This window comes from Dendronephthya gigantea, unplaced genomic scaffold (genome assembly GCF_004324835.1).
Source record: "Dendronephthya gigantea isolate DGI-Jeju-01 unplaced genomic scaffold, DenGig_1.0 000198F, whole genome shotgun sequence".
NCBI classification, from domain to species: Eukaryota; Metazoa; Cnidaria; class Anthozoa; order Malacalcyonacea; family Nephtheidae; genus Dendronephthya; species Dendronephthya gigantea.
Genome location: NW_021163208.1, coordinates 153,176 through 168,878, shown reverse-complemented (window position 1 = coordinate 168,878; position 15,703 = coordinate 153,176). Strand labels below are relative to the sequence as shown.

Genomic DNA, 15,703 nt, shown 5'->3' with positions numbered 1-15,703 from the left:
GTCTTATCAACCTTAGCCAAAGTATATATGACCCGCGCGGGTTAGTCTCCCCAACAAGATTATCTGGAAAGCTTATCTTCCGTGACATAAGTGATGAGAGATTCGCCTGGGATACCGAGCTGCCTAACCCACTGCGAATAGCATGGAACAAATGGTACAACAATCTGCCAACATCGGCGGTGACCTTCCCCAGATCAAGTAAACTCCTCCAACAACCAAGCAAGGAAGTAACCTTACACGCATTTGGAGATGCAAGTGGGAAGGGTATCTGCTGGGTCGTTTACGCCGTGGTAAAGCAGGAAGACGGGGTAGCGCAAAATATTGTAACAGCAAAGTCTCGTTTGGCCAAACGTGGTCTCACAATACCGAGATTAGAATTGGTAGCAGGTCACATGGCCGCCAACCTGATTATTAATGTCCAGCAAGCATTTCAAAAGATCATTACAGCAGACTTCCACTGTTGGTTGGACAGTACGGTGGCGCTGTTTTGGATCCTCGGTTCAGGCGAATAAAAAAAGTTTGTCTCAAACCGAGTGAACAAGATCCGCGCGACAACACTCAACCATCACGTGGCACCATGTTCCGACGTCAGAAAATCCCGCAGACTTGGGAAGACGTGGAGGGAGTGTGGTAGAAGTGGAGCTTTGGAGGCTTGGACCTCGTTGGTTGGCAGACCCAGATCAATGGCCTCCAGATATCACTCTGGGATCCAGTGCTTGTAGCAACACTGAGGCAAAGATCGTTCGGAATATCCTCACTGTAGCCGCGTCTGTAAAGGACTCGTTCGATGAGTTACTATCCAAACATGAACTTTGGAAAAGTTTGCGTATCGGAGCTTGGGTCCAAAGATTTATAACCAACTCCAGAGCGACTGCAGAAGACAGACGGTCGGGCCAACTGACCACAAGTGAAATAGAGAACCACAAGCTTTGGTGGATTAAACGAGTCCAGCAGTGAAGCACGGACCACACCCAAGTTCGAGAAGGATCAACAACAGTTAAACTTGCAGCTCAACCCGCAACAGCTTTTAGAATGTCGAGGCTGACTCGAGGGGGGGATACCCCGTGTACTTGTTAGACGATCATCCCTTCACAAGACAGTTGGTTCATCAAGCGCATCTGGAGACCTTACATTGAGGAGTCGTACTCACCATGACAAAGTTGAGGGAACATTATTGGATACCACGACTCCGACGTCTGGTGAAGAAAGTACGAGGGAAGTGTTGGGATGCAAGAGATTCCGAACTAGAGCATTCCAATCACCACAACCCGGTACTTACCAGGAACCAGAACAGCGGCGACACCCCTTACCAAGTCATAGGAGTTGATTTCGCAGGTCCGATATTGTACCGATCCAAGTCCAACGCAGAAAAGAAATCTTATTTTGCATTGTATGGCTGCAGCCTAACCTGAGGAGTGTTCCTAGACCTGCTGCCGTCGTTGGACTTAGAAGAGTTCATTGTCAGTCTAAACGATTTATAGCCCGTCGTGGAGACCCGAGCTGATATACTCGGATAATGACAGTGTCTTTAAAGCGGCGGCGAAGTGGTTCAAAGAAGCCAAGGAGAGTGAGAAGTTCAACAATTATCTGGTCTAACAGTCGATAAAATGGAAGTTCAATTCAAGTAGAGCGCCTTGGTGGGGCTGTCAATTTGAACACCTCATTGGGCTGTTCAAGAACGCCTTTTCGGGCTGCTCAAGAAGACCGTTGGCAACGCAACCCTTAATTGGCCGGAACTCGAAGAACTCGTCCTCGATGCGGAAATTAAATAATAGACCATTGAGCTACCTATAGAGGACGTCATCTAACTACCTCAACTTACACCAAACTAGTACTCGATGTTAGGTATCAACTAGAATGATCTACCGAAACTAGACCCATGGCAGATTCCCGACAAGGATCTTAAGAAAAGAGCAAGGTATCTTGCACGGTGCAAGGAGATGGTTTTGAAGCGGTGGTCTAAGGAATATGTACGTGCCCTTAGAGAACAACATAGAAGAGTGGGAGGTGAACAGACCCCACATCCCACGATTGGAGACGTTGTAATCATTAGAGGAGATGCGAAGAACCGTCATTACTGGAAACTAGGAGTCGTCGAGGGATCCATCGAAGGAAAATCCGGGAACCAAAGGTCAAAACCAACAACGGTATCCTAGAAAGGGCGACACAACATCTCAGCCCTCTAGAATTATCGTACGACCGCCCTCGACCTACAACCCCGCCGCAACAGAGTTCACCCCAAAACCACGCAGAGTCGTGGCGATTGCTGCAGGTTTACGAATTCAGTACATCATCGATACACAAAAAGTGAATAACTTTTAAGAGAAAGAAAACACTGCGCGTTACTGAACGTATTAAAATCTTAGTTAACATATAGGAAGTGTGTCCGGACTCCGGAGCCCGGAGGTAGTGTGACTGGAAGTGCATGCAAGATAAAAATACAGTTTTGGTTGCTTGCTTGAACGTTGCTTGCCAATTCTGCTAGACTCGTAATATAGTAAAGACATCATGACCCTGAACCCCACCCATGCAGACGAAAACAAAACTCTACAGCTATGAGATTAATCATTAGAGAAATTAACAATTTTGAGAGATCAGATATGTAAATTTGACAACGACGAAACTTTTGTTCCATTAAAAACCATGGACCGATGGACTTTTCTTACACTTACTTTTTTAAGATTCGTTACTAATGAGTAACCTAAAAGGTATTATTACATTCTTTGGTTCTAACATATGTATAGAAATAAATGGTTAGACTTGATATAATAATAATACAAATTCCGCATTTTGAATTTCAACTTTTTTGAGACCCTGTATTTCAATGGTTTTTAAAAATACTTCTTGTAATATAAGTACTTTGACTGATCACATTGATATGTTTGGACGGCACACTGAGGTATATAATAGGCATGCCAAGCGTTATCATTACTTGGCTTTCTGCCCATCTCCATGGCTCATGCAGTCTTGCTGACACCGCATTTTCTTCAGGAAATGTTCTGGCTTTCTTTAAAATCAAAATTTTCCCGCTGAAACTGCGTCTCGGCAGCCCGTTTAACACGTACCTCTATTGAACATTTTGCCTGTTTGTAACCTACCGAAGTTTTGAGGAGGCAAAATATTTTGAAATTGCGTGACCGCGAGTAGGCCATTGAATCGAACATCATAACAGTGGAATTGTTTTGACAACAGCCTATAAAATACGCAAGAAAATTTCCCGAAGTCCGGAAGGGGGCAATAATATATAGCATAGACTGCATAGACTGATTAATATCATGATGTATATATTGTATATTTCATACATCCTTACAACCCCAATTCCTAAAAATTGTTTTTCCAATCTATTCCGCCTACGAGGCAGTCTTTCGATAGAAACCCTGTATTTCCTCGCAACATGAAGTTTATTATTTTATTCGTTGAGATTCGGGGGAATTCATTTTTCCCATAGATACATCTATGATTTTTCCGTCTCCAGTCTGTCTCCAGTCCAATCATTTGATTGTGATGTCACGATACACCCCCAATTATCCCCCATGCCCAAATTAGGAACATGTTCGATGTGGCAGCTGTTTCAAATTCAAGCCTTTTGTTTGCTTCGTTGCTAGGCAACAGTGGATTGTGGGTAAATAGGTACGGGCCGCCATTTGCATTCGTTCGGCAAAGAAAAGATTAACAAGGGCTTAATATTCGTTGCTCACGCGTAAACAGCTCAAGATGATGGGAAGATCGAACTATTAACAGGTAAGGGAGTGTTTTAAATCTATTATCCGAAGCCATCTTTTGGATTTAACAAATTTCTAGTTTCCTACGCGGTGCGTTATTTTGCTTCACAATACGTATCCATGACAAATAGATGAATATTATACGTAGCTTGCTGGCTGTTATGTCGAAGGTTTGAAGTTCTCTAAAGTATCTTTCTTACGGTTTACTTTAGCAATGGCTTGGCTTTCATCTTTGGTTCAAATATATTTCTATTGTGAGCCGATTTTGAGTCGAATGAAGGGAATAAGTTTGTCGAAATATTGATCGCACGTTGTCAAGTTTGTAGTCGTTCCTCCATAAACAAACGACATGAAGCGATATCAGACTATTAAAAATCTTGGCGACGGCACTTACGGCTCTGTCACGTTGGCAAGGAATTGTGAAACAGGCGAAAATGTGGCAATAAAACGGTTAGAATACGATTCTTGTGATTAATAGTTATTAATTACTATCAGTAATGTATGCCATTGTGGCCATATAAATGTTGTTCCTTTTGTTGCTTCATACAATGCACCTCTTTACGGTCAATGGGTGTATATAATTTATCACTCAACTGTTGGCATCTGTATTACTATGATCATTGTCTGCAACATTGAGATTCTGCAACAGTCTGTTGTATTATTTCATTATATTGATTTCAACATGCAGCAAATGTAATTGCAAGCTTTCTTTAATTCACAGTGGTATTGACACTATATTTTAGTGCGTTTGACATAAAATTAAGATTGAGTTCTGTATCAACTGTTTTTAAGTTTGTTTAGTTGTGTTAGACCTGTATAGTGGTAACAAAGGACCTAACAAAAGAGTCTTTCACTGCATCTATGGTTTCAAATTGTTCTGTGCAGAAGGTAGCATGATTAGAATATACAAAGTTTAGCACCCTGATGGATTTTTGATAGTCTTGTTTCTGACAAAATAACAGCTAAATTTTTGACAATTGCTATCTTGCAGTGAGTGCATTAAAATCAATAGGAAATACAATTTTAATATGTATGGATGACATCCATTAAAAAGATCTAAAGGTTATCAATAATTTAAATCTTCGATGAGTCTCCTATTTTTGTTCATCTGTTGGAAACGGCATCATTTTCCACAAGATGTTTTATTCTTTGTTATGTGTGCATCAGAATATCCATTGAATCGTAGTTAAGCTTGTAAGACCTATAGGTTTGAACTTCATTTTTGTAGCTAAAATAGAATTAAGCAGACAAGGGAATCTAGAGCTGTTAGAACATGTAACCTAAGGCCTACATGCTAGTGAAGATTTTTTAGACGAAGCCTAAAGGTCTAGCCTAGTGTAAATGCCCTTATTCCAAAGGAATTTAAGCATCTCCCTCTGAGTGTGACATTATCTATCTAACAGTCTATCAAAGGTTCCTACAGAAGTGAGAAATACTTTTTCATTGTAAACTATTTTTTTATTATCAATGTTTTTATACAATTATGTATTTAACTGCATCCCAACTGCAGCATCATTGCTAAGGATGAATGGTTGCTAGGGAAAACATTGTGGGTTTATTTTGTACAAACCTCAATGTTTTTATTTTAATTATCTAAGCTGATTAGCATAAAGTTGGTTAATCTTGATTGGATCATCAGGTGTAAAAACCTGCTGCAGATACTTTTTTAGAAACATCAAAGATTTATGTGAAAATGCGTATATAATAGCAGTGTTTTTGTATGCAGACTGTCTTACACAGATACAAGTGGCAATATAATATTTAAAATTATATTGGCAAACAAATTGAATCTCTAAGAGAAATTGAGAAATTGGTTTCCCTTCACTTAATTCCCTTTGAAAACTGAGATACTTCGTGTCATATTGTTGATTTAGTAAAAAAATGTTTAGTAAGAGTTGTCGCTATCAAACTTTTAACACTTGGCTCTAGTCAGTATAGCTGACTATTCTTCATGCTGTCATCAAAAAAATATGATCCACACCTATTGCACATTATAAGAATATATTTTCTGTATTAGAATATGTCCGTTCTGCTTTTTAATTCACTTATAGAGCACATTTGAGAGTCTGGTAGCTGGTTAACTTATGTTAATATTAAAATTAAGCCATGACCAGGGCAATTAACACATACAAATGCTCATGTCAAAAACTTTTAAAGTCCTAGTTAGTTCGGGTGGATAATGTCCTCAATTTAAATTTTGTATGCCTGATATCCCTGTTGCAACTATACTTTTATTATGGTATGACAAAAAAAGATTGTGTAAATTTGAGAACAATTTCTACATTTTCAATGCCATCTGGCATTTGTAACCGTGTACCCTAAATCCATCTTCTTAACCCATTAGCTCTTTCACAGAGGTATGAGTAGTGTTATATAGTGCATTTAGTGGGATTACTACTGGTATGGCATTGCACAGAACTGTAACATTATTTCAGCTGCTTAATTTATGGTTAACAGTATAGTTCTGTTATATCATGTGGCCATAGTCTTTAACTGATATTAAGTAAAAGCATCCGGGATCACTGGTATAAAACCCGCATGGATAAGTGCTGATTTCACACCAAATAGAGATTTTTTCAACCCAGTTTTTGGTAGATGTGAACGAGTACTGACTATAGTTACGAATCCTCTGATATAAAAGCTCTTATTTGAACATCCGTGACTAATTCACTCGTTCACATCTATCGTCAAAGAAGAAAATCGCAGCAAAAATCGCAAGTGTAAACGGACCTTAAGAATTTTGGAGAGCAATTAAAGTACATTTATAAGTACCAATAAATAAGTTAGGACACTTCCACATCGTTCATCAGCTAGTGTCTATAGCATAACTATCCACTCATTCGCGTCTATCAAAGAAAAAATAAAATCGCATCTCAGTTATACCAATACCCGGGCAAGTTTGGAGTGACCTAAAAGCAGAAAATCACTGTCCGGTTGGTATAGCGCTATCCAGCAGCCATACAATCGTCCCTTGATGTTAAACAGCATGCAATTCTAAATACGTACATGTATACTTTTTATATTTAACTTTTTTAAGAATTGAATTTCGGCTTCGTCAACTAGAATAAAATGCTGTTATGTGCGCGCAAAACGTCCCAGTCATATATCTCAAACTTTGAAGTTTGTGTATTGCATTATTGCATGTCAGTGCCATTTACTCTCGCACGGCCAGTCAATGCATGACATGATTAACTTCATTCCAGCTATAGCTAGCGTTTTTAGTACACTAAAAACGCTAGATGTACGCCTGCCCTTCTTAATATTGGGTAAATATTCCTTTTCATAGCCACTTTTTGCGTCGTTTAAGTTATAAAATTCTATTCAACTATATATCAGGCCTTGAAACAAAGTGGTATTATTGAACTGGTCAAGAAATTAAACTTGTCAAGGAAAACTTGCCCCGTAGTACAGACGGTTCCCCCCGTTCAATTGCTGGTGTGTGTGGCGAACAAGTTGTCTTTGACAAATTTTCCTTGACAGGTTTACGATAATGTGAGTACAATATTTTACGATAATATGAGCCATGATAAAATGAGTATACCACCGAATCTCAATTAAAAAAAACATAAATTGAAAAACTTCAAAAACCCGCTCGATTGGCTCTGAGATTGCTGCGCTGTTCCCTAGAGGTTGCCTTGTCAAGTTTTTTCTTGTTGAAAAGCTGGCATGACTAGCCTGCTCGCAGACTGAATGACTATATAGCTTTTGAACAAGGCTGCTTGTCAAGGAAAACTTGCCGTACAGACACGGGGCATAAAAAAGAGGTAAATTCGTCTGTTTTGTAAAAGTGGTCTATATATTTGGTTGCATTTCATTTTCAAGTGACTTAGCCAATTATACAGCTTTCGTTTGCGTATTCGCGATCGACGTAGCTACGTATTTTATTCACAAGAATATTTTTTCCTGTACCAGTTCATATAGCTAGCATTTAATGATCTCACAGATCGACGAGGCTGACCCCGAGTAGAGAAGTTAACTCGCGCGCGATACTACAGCATTTAACTAGGTCTTGGCCGCTGCCGATCGGTAGCGAACGAAACGATCGAGCTAGACGATGCGAACGAGGTTGCTGATGCGATCGTGTTAAGTCAGGGAATGCGAGCGTTCTTTAAGACTTGCTAAATTTTGACACTTTTAACAGGAACATCTGGAGCTAAACGGTACCCTCTCCATCCCGAGATCACACAGTCACACGCGATTCACTGCGGTGAATCCGTGGAGTGAAGAAGAAATACACGCACGATAAACACACAATAAACACGCCCAAGGCATGCCACAAAAAACTTAACGAATCCCAGAAACTCGCCTACCCGGAGCCGCGAAAATGTCCAATAAAACTAGAACAAAAGAAAAAAGAACAAACCCCGGCAAAATGGGATAAGGACTGGTTAACCAAAAACGGGGAGGGGGACCTGAGGGGGAAGGGTGGGAGTTGACAAACGCAAAAGTGAAGGGTAGGAGCTAAGCAAGTCATATTTATACTAACAGTAGGAGATAATATCGTCTGGCCAACGCCCGGTCCCGTGACAATAACAACATCTCTTCGACATTTGCTTTATTATGAATAATAAGTACATTAAAAATTAATCACACTCATTTATTCTTGTTATAATACTTGACAGCAATACACTCAGCATGCAATATCTATTTTTTATCCCCTATCGTTGCTGTTGAAAAAAAAAATTGCATCGCAATTAAGCCTTCATATTAATAATCTTTAGGTATCAAAGTGCATAGAACCTATATGTTTTCCAAAACAGAGCTATTAGTGGAAGTAATGCATTTATAATGCAGTTCTGTTATGTTCACGAATTGGCAAGTTTTCAGTTTTGGCGGAAAATTTCCCGGGTGTCATTACGCAGTTATGACTCAAAAGTTCCAATAACACCTTGTTACTTCAAAAGGTTAACTTTAGCCTTTCCTATATATTGTAGTTTGAACGAAACAATATTGTAATACAATCTATATTGTAATTAATACGTTAATTAGTCTGGTAATGAAGCAACGCCCCGTTGCAGCTGTACTCGGCTTTTTTATATCTTCCCGCGTATAAAAGGGTACTCTTAGCATGTGGCTTAAGGATTTCGTGTGTGAACATGAGTTTTTGATCCTGCCCAAATCGAGACTAGATTGAGACTATATAGATTGAGCCAAATATATCTGATTACTATATCCCTCCAACTTTAATATTTATTTTAGCGTGTTTATTTTGATGATTAGCTTATTGTGAAAATGAATTGAACTTTGGCGATATTTAATGTACAAAACAGCATAACTCATCAGCAAACCTATCATTACAAGTCTGCATGTTGACATCTGTTAACCACACATTTCCGTGTGTTTTATTACTTTGAAAGTGGGCAAAATGATACGTAGGTTTGAATATAGCAGGGACAGAAACGTCGAGAAATATTTTGTTTACCACATTTTAGGCAAAATGATAGTTCAACCACTTGTCTCAGCGCCTATAGCAAAGCGACAGAAGCCGTTTTTAAAATCAATATTGTTGTAGATTAAAGAATTTAGTTTAGTGAGCTCCGAAATGGATGAACAAAATGCTGAAATTTCTTTTTTTAATTTTTAGGATGAAAAGAAAATATTATTCCTGGGACGAGTGCGTTAACTTACGTGAAGTAAAGGTACTGGAATAATGTATGATATATAGAGGGATATTAATTGAGGGGAACTACGATATATTTAATACCCCACTGCGCCCTTGCGACTGACGTCATAGCTCGTATTTGTAGATTTCTGACGAAATAAATAATGTCACTGATCATTGTTTGTTTTGTAGTCTTTGCGAAAACTAAATCATGCAAATGTTGTAAAACTGAAAGAAGTGATCAGAGAAAATGACCAACTGTATTTTGTCTTTGAATACATGAGAGAAAATCTCTATCAGATGATCAAAAATAGGTAAGGAAATTGTCATTTCGATGTCTACTTTGTGATAGATGAAGAAGTTTTCGTGCAAAAGTTTTGTGTTCTGGGAGTGCTTCATGATTTTGCTAATACTGTTTTCAAAATTACGGTCGTATAGCTAATTTCAGTAAGAAAACTATCAGCTTTATTTTCGTTTACTTTATCTTTGTTTTATTCAAGGGATCGGTATTTGCCAGAGCAAACTGTGAGAAATATCATGTATCAGATCCTACAAGGGATAACCTTCATGCATAAACACGGTATGTATTTATTTGTACCGCTAATCAAGTTCTCTTTGTCATTAGAGTAGATTGTTGGTAGTGTACTAAACAAGGCATATAGTGTAATTTGCAAACCAGACAAATCTGTCGCCAAGGATATGCATATATCCAAGATGGCGGGGTGCATGTGCCGCCATTGTTAAAAAGATATGGAATGTTTAATGTCGAAGATCGATAAGTCACATCGTGAAGTGATTTTGCGATATAGCTAGGGTACTGAATGTGTTTTTGAAATAAATAAAATTTGTCACCGGTATCATTAAGATAACTTTCCTTTTTCCGCATGTGAATGGTCATTTTTAAACGAGCGATACTAATATCCTTCTAGGTTATTTTCACCGAGATATCAAACCTGAGAATTTGTTATGCAGTGGCCCGGAGCAAGTGAAGATCGCTGATTTTGGTTTAGCGAGAGAAATCAGGTCAAGACCACCCTTTACTGACTACGTCTCGACAAGATGGTAGGTCCGGTCGTTGAATACTTTATAACTTAATTCATATATCATCATCTTGAACATGTTGAAAATACGGTGCAGATGGCACGCGTACCGGAAAGCGCTCAAAACGCCACCGCACACTAGAAGACTTTGCAGAGGCCGGTTTTATCAAGCCCGTTGAGCTTAAACGGTGGATAATTTTAAAATATAGAAAGCAAGTCTCCAAGCGAACTGAAAGTTTTTAACTTTAATACAAAGATACTGTTTAGAACTATATATTCAGTGCATAATATTCAAGTTGACTCATTCAAGTGGGATGTAAGAGTGATATTTACTTTTGTCTTATCCACCGTTCAAGCTAAACGGGCTTGATACAAGAGAAACGGGCTTGATACAAGAGAAACGGGCTTGAAAGGCTAACAGCTTAAATACACATAAAAACGAACACCAGGTATCACACAGTACAGTATTTTTCAGTAAGAATAAAGACTTAAAGCAAACGATATAGAACTTAAATTTTAGCAGAAACAAGTTTCGTTAAGGTAGAAGGATTTAAACATGGGTCCCGTCGGTAGGATCGAGAAAAAGAACAATATTTTACACATTTATCACGGAATGAAACTAAAATTTTCCGACATGAATACACCAATAGTTTTTACAACTACACATATTGCATGCCGTTCACATAACATGTTTGAAAATGTTATTTATCTTTAGGTTATACATTATATAAGCTAACCCGGCTTCGTACAACCGCCCCCTTGAATCGAATAGCAAATATACACTTCAGTATTTCAAATGCAAAACTTTTGTTCGAATTTTCTACTCCTTGATGTATTTGACGAGCGCGCGTTTCCAGCTATTATCAACAGTTTATTTTAAATCGGTTTCATTCAAACATAAGGCTTGATTATGAGGTGATATTTCCGATCTCGGCATTCATAAGGTTCTACGTCATCACAAAAACCAACCTTACGGTTGACACTTGCTCGTTATAAGACTTGTGTTTTGTTTCCCATGTATAGAGCAACTATTTATATATTTGACTCAGCATATTATCTCTCTAGGTATCGAGCGCCCGAGGTTCTGTTGAGATCAACCAACTACAGTTCTCCTATTGACATCTGGGCGTGTGGTTGCATAATGGCCGAAATTTATACATTGCGACCTCTTTTTCCCGGTAACAGCGAAATAGATGAAATTTATAAAATTTGTTCTGTGCTTGGAACTCCATCCAAGGTAAGAAATATTCAGAGTGAGCGAAAACACATCATAAACCCACTATTTGTGTTTTGTAAAAAACTCCTGTGTATATATAAGAGTGACTTTGAAATGAAGTCGAAAACCTACCTTAATTCAATTTTTTTAATGAGATCATTTCTTCACATTCCTAAACTGTCTTGTGCATAGTTATAAGCCCCGTTTACACTACAGTTAATTTATCGGCACGGCACGGCTAAAATTGGTACCCGTGCCCAATTTTATTAGTGTTCAGGCTACCAAAACAAAGGCCGAGCATAGATGAAATGGGTATGGGTACCCATTTTAGCCGTGCCGTGCCATTAAATCGAGTGTAGTGTAAACGGGGCTATAGTTGATTAATCTTATCTGTAGCGTGTGTGTATCTATTTCTATTTTGCAGTATGAACGTTCGTTTCCTCTACTATGATTTTTTTGTGTAGGACGACTGGAGCGAGGGATATAAACTTGCTGCTGCCATGAATTTCAAGTTTCCAACGATGGTAAGTTGACACTGACAAGAAACGTCTTTTGGAAGACAGAGTTGTCTAACTATTGCGATAGCTATTTTCATTTTTATTGGTACATCTTAATAGACTTTTAGGCCCAATTTCCCCATGAAATCGTTGATATTTTCATGCAACAGTCCCCATGTGAATTTTATAACTCAGCTACATTTTCCCTTCGAATACACACTGCGTCAATTATGTATCACTTTGTCCGAACGACCCTTCGCTATTTCGCCCAGGCGTGGTAAAAACCACTATGGTACAAAAATAATCCAAGGTCGCTTTGCTGAAACTTGTTTTTCGATAATCGCCTACTAATAGTTCCATTAAATCTTGCATTAAACAACACTAATTCTTCTCGTGTATCATCAGGTGACCACGCCGCTTCGTCAAATCATTCCAAATGCAAGCACGGAAGGCATCCAACTCATCAAAGATATGCTATTGTGGAACCCACAGAAGCGACCGAACGCGGCCCAATCCTTGCGATATCCTTTCTTCATGGTCGGAGTTGATCTTCCCCAAACCAAAGTGAACGCTCAGCGCGGCTCGGCCAAGAAACCGGACGATATTCGGAGAATCAGCGATGCTGGAAAACCAGTTAAACCTCTCACGAAAAACCTAGTGGTTTCTTCGACGATTATGATTTTGACGGGCACGCTAAAGAGAATCGGAATTCACAAGAACCCGTGAACAACGGGTCTATACGACGGGTCAGTGACTCCGGAAAGCCCGTTAAACCGCTGCTGAAAAAGAAAACCAGCGCAATTTTTGACGATTTTGACATCGATAACTTGAAAGATGGCTTGCAACAATCCTACCGGGGTAAAATATCCGATGGGGCCAAAGGATCCCTATCGTCGGCGAAGAACGAGAACAATGCCCGGGGGAACCCGGTTAAAAACGTGGAATCCGATAGCCTTTTGGAGTATGGCATTTCGAACCTCAATAAATCTCATCACAACGGAAAACGATTCGGCGGTAGAGCGGATGACGGAGATACGAGAAAGGAAGCATCAAAAACGACAAAGTTGCCGTATTTAGATAATGTTCCGGATAAAATAAGCATTTCTCAAAGGAGAATCGTGCGCCTGAGCAGTCTAATAGACATCATACGAATGATAACAACAATTACAGTGTTGCAGGCGGCAAGGTCGATATGAATTCAGAGAAAATTCGAGTGTTTTTGGAGGAGAAAGACGGAAGTGGAAGGGGCCTGCCGCCGCAAAAAGATCCAGTCAAGATGATGATCTTGAGAACCTCATGAACGAGATTGAGAGTTCAACTTATAATAACAGCAAACCTGGAGCAAAGGTTAGTTTGCTTTACATGCACTGTTTATGATCACATTTTCATTTCTGCTTTGGGGGTTCTTAAAATGTTTAAGGGAGGAATGGAAGAATGTGGTTTTACCCTGTATAAGTTACATTGCTTCTCTATTGGTTTTATCTAATATACAAAGGTATTGTATACCTTTTCCAATATATTTTATGTTTGATAATCCAAAGTTATACTCTAATATCTAATAAGATATTTACTCTGATAAATGTTCCAATATTCAACAACTTTCATCCAACTTGTGTACCGAAGTTGCATGTATCTTTTAGACAATTTCAATTTACATGCGCGTACGTACGTACGATAACGCAACAATGCGAAACATCGATAACCCTTGTTGCTAATGTTTGTATTATTTATCAACTTGTGTTTTATTTCGCGTGTAATAATTTACCTCTTTATTAAACCTAGGTTCCACCCACGAAACGACGTGAGACGCGAGACACTTTCGAAAAGTAAGTAGTTAAAATAGCGTATAAATTGTTAATATGTGCAGAATTTTATGTAAACACGAAACGGTGGTGAAATTCCTGTTAGTCACAACGAATTAAATACAGTAAGAAAACCAATCAACTGGCGCTTAAGGTCTTTCTACCTGCAGTGACACAGGGACAGTGCAGTAGGCGGTAGAGTTTTCAATAACGACCTATTTATACGTCTTATTCACTTTATAAAGCAATCTTGGGCCGTTGAAAGACGGTGATTCAAATCGTCGCAATCCTCCAAGCGCCAAGGAACATTATATGAAACAAGCGAGATACTTCCCAGGGCAGAGTCCTGCAGCGGCTAACAAAATGCCTGCGAGTAAAAAATCGTCGGTCGGCATGGGTTTAAACGCTTCCTACCTTCCCTCGTTCCATAATGGACAGTCCAGACTAGGAGGAGGTTATGGTATTGGTGGAACCCGGTAGCTCCGTTGGTGAGTTCACAAGCAAAATTTCCCTCAAATATTAAATAACCATGTCCTGTAATGGTCTATCCGATGTGTTTTTTCCCCTTTCTATTACTGTCCCTGCCCACACGGATGAATTTTTTTCAAGAAAATATACATATTTATTCCCCCCTGAGAAGAATATCACAAAATTCCAAAACACTTTCATTTTATTAGCCATAAGATAAACATGCAATATTATCTTCTCCAGGTGTTGGAGGGTACTGGAAACCTACATTATCACGACAGCCAAGTGGTCCAGTGTATCAACCGCCAGGGGCTGCTAAACCTGGCAAGGTTGGGGGAGCTGTTCACGGCCGAACGGACTGGAGCCTAAAGTAAGTAACTTCAATTTGGGTGACCATATTACTTTCCAAAATATCATTATTTCTTCCATCGTAACTCTATCCTACTGTACCTTTAACCCCAATACTGGTTCAAATCTTAGTCGTACTGAGTCTTCAGCCCGGTCAAGTGTACTTAGAATTTTTGCTGCGATTTGATGTGCGATTTTCTTCTTTTGAAAGATGTGAAAGAGTGAATTATTTACTGATGTTTAAGAAAGAGCTCTTATACATCAGAGCATTCGCAATTAATTACTCATTCACATCTGTCAAAAGAGGAAAATCGCAGGTGTAAACGGGCCTTTACTGGCTTCCATATTTTTTAAGTCCATAATTCACAAGTATACTATCCATTTCCTACATCAAAATCCTATCATTTTCCAAAATCCAATCTCATATCTTCTGTATTCAGACCAAGCGAGTAAACAGTAATAAAAGTGAAATCATCCTTTCGGGGTGGTGGTATAGCTAGAACGGGTAATTTAACGTTCTGCGATGTTGGAAACTAAAATCTACGGCAATTTTAGGCGACCCTTCCTCCATATTACCCCTTTCACCCATGAAAGGCTCTCCAAGTGACTTTAATATATCTTATTTTTCTCTAGGTACGGTGGTGGAAGATAAGATTCGACCTGTAATAAAATTTTAACACACATTTCAAGTGACATTCTCAGAATTCGCCACACTTGCAAACTTCGAGAAACTCTGTTCAACAAAAGAGTCAGCGTTTAACTCGTCTCGGGTCGTATAGCAGACAGAATATATTTAAATCCTATTTATTTCAGAGTCGAAATGGACGCGCGTGATGTACATAATAAAGGCTAAACTAGAACTGCACATGTAAATATATTGTTATATAAAACGCCAAGCGTTCATTCAAAGGAGTTGTATAGTTTTAATAGGTTTTTTGAGATTTTAGGCCATTAGCGATCTTAATTGGGGTGGTGGGGGAGGTATTTTGTGACAAAAATGCCTAAATC

At 39.0% G+C, this 15,703-nt stretch overlaps 1 protein-coding gene across 1 annotated transcript; it reads left to right on the top strand.

Moving 5' to 3' along the window:
* The first annotated feature begins 3,624 nt into the window (after positions 1-3,624).
* On the top strand, positions 3,625-15,602 carry LOC114539293 (serine/threonine-protein kinase dyf-5-like). Its single transcript, XM_028559919.1, is given in 15 exon segments — positions 3,625-3,741; positions 3,935-4,172; positions 9,307-9,361; positions 9,517-9,638; positions 9,825-9,904; positions 10,254-10,386; positions 11,430-11,601; positions 12,045-12,104; positions 12,483-12,799; positions 13,256-13,424; positions 13,860-13,903; positions 14,125-14,353; positions 14,355-14,367; positions 14,591-14,717; positions 15,329-15,602. Coding segments are annotated over 14 exon segments (1,641 nt in total). The 5' UTR covers positions 3,625-3,741; positions 3,935-4,071; the 3' UTR covers positions 15,348-15,602.
* Positions 15,603-15,703: the final 101 nt, after the last annotated feature.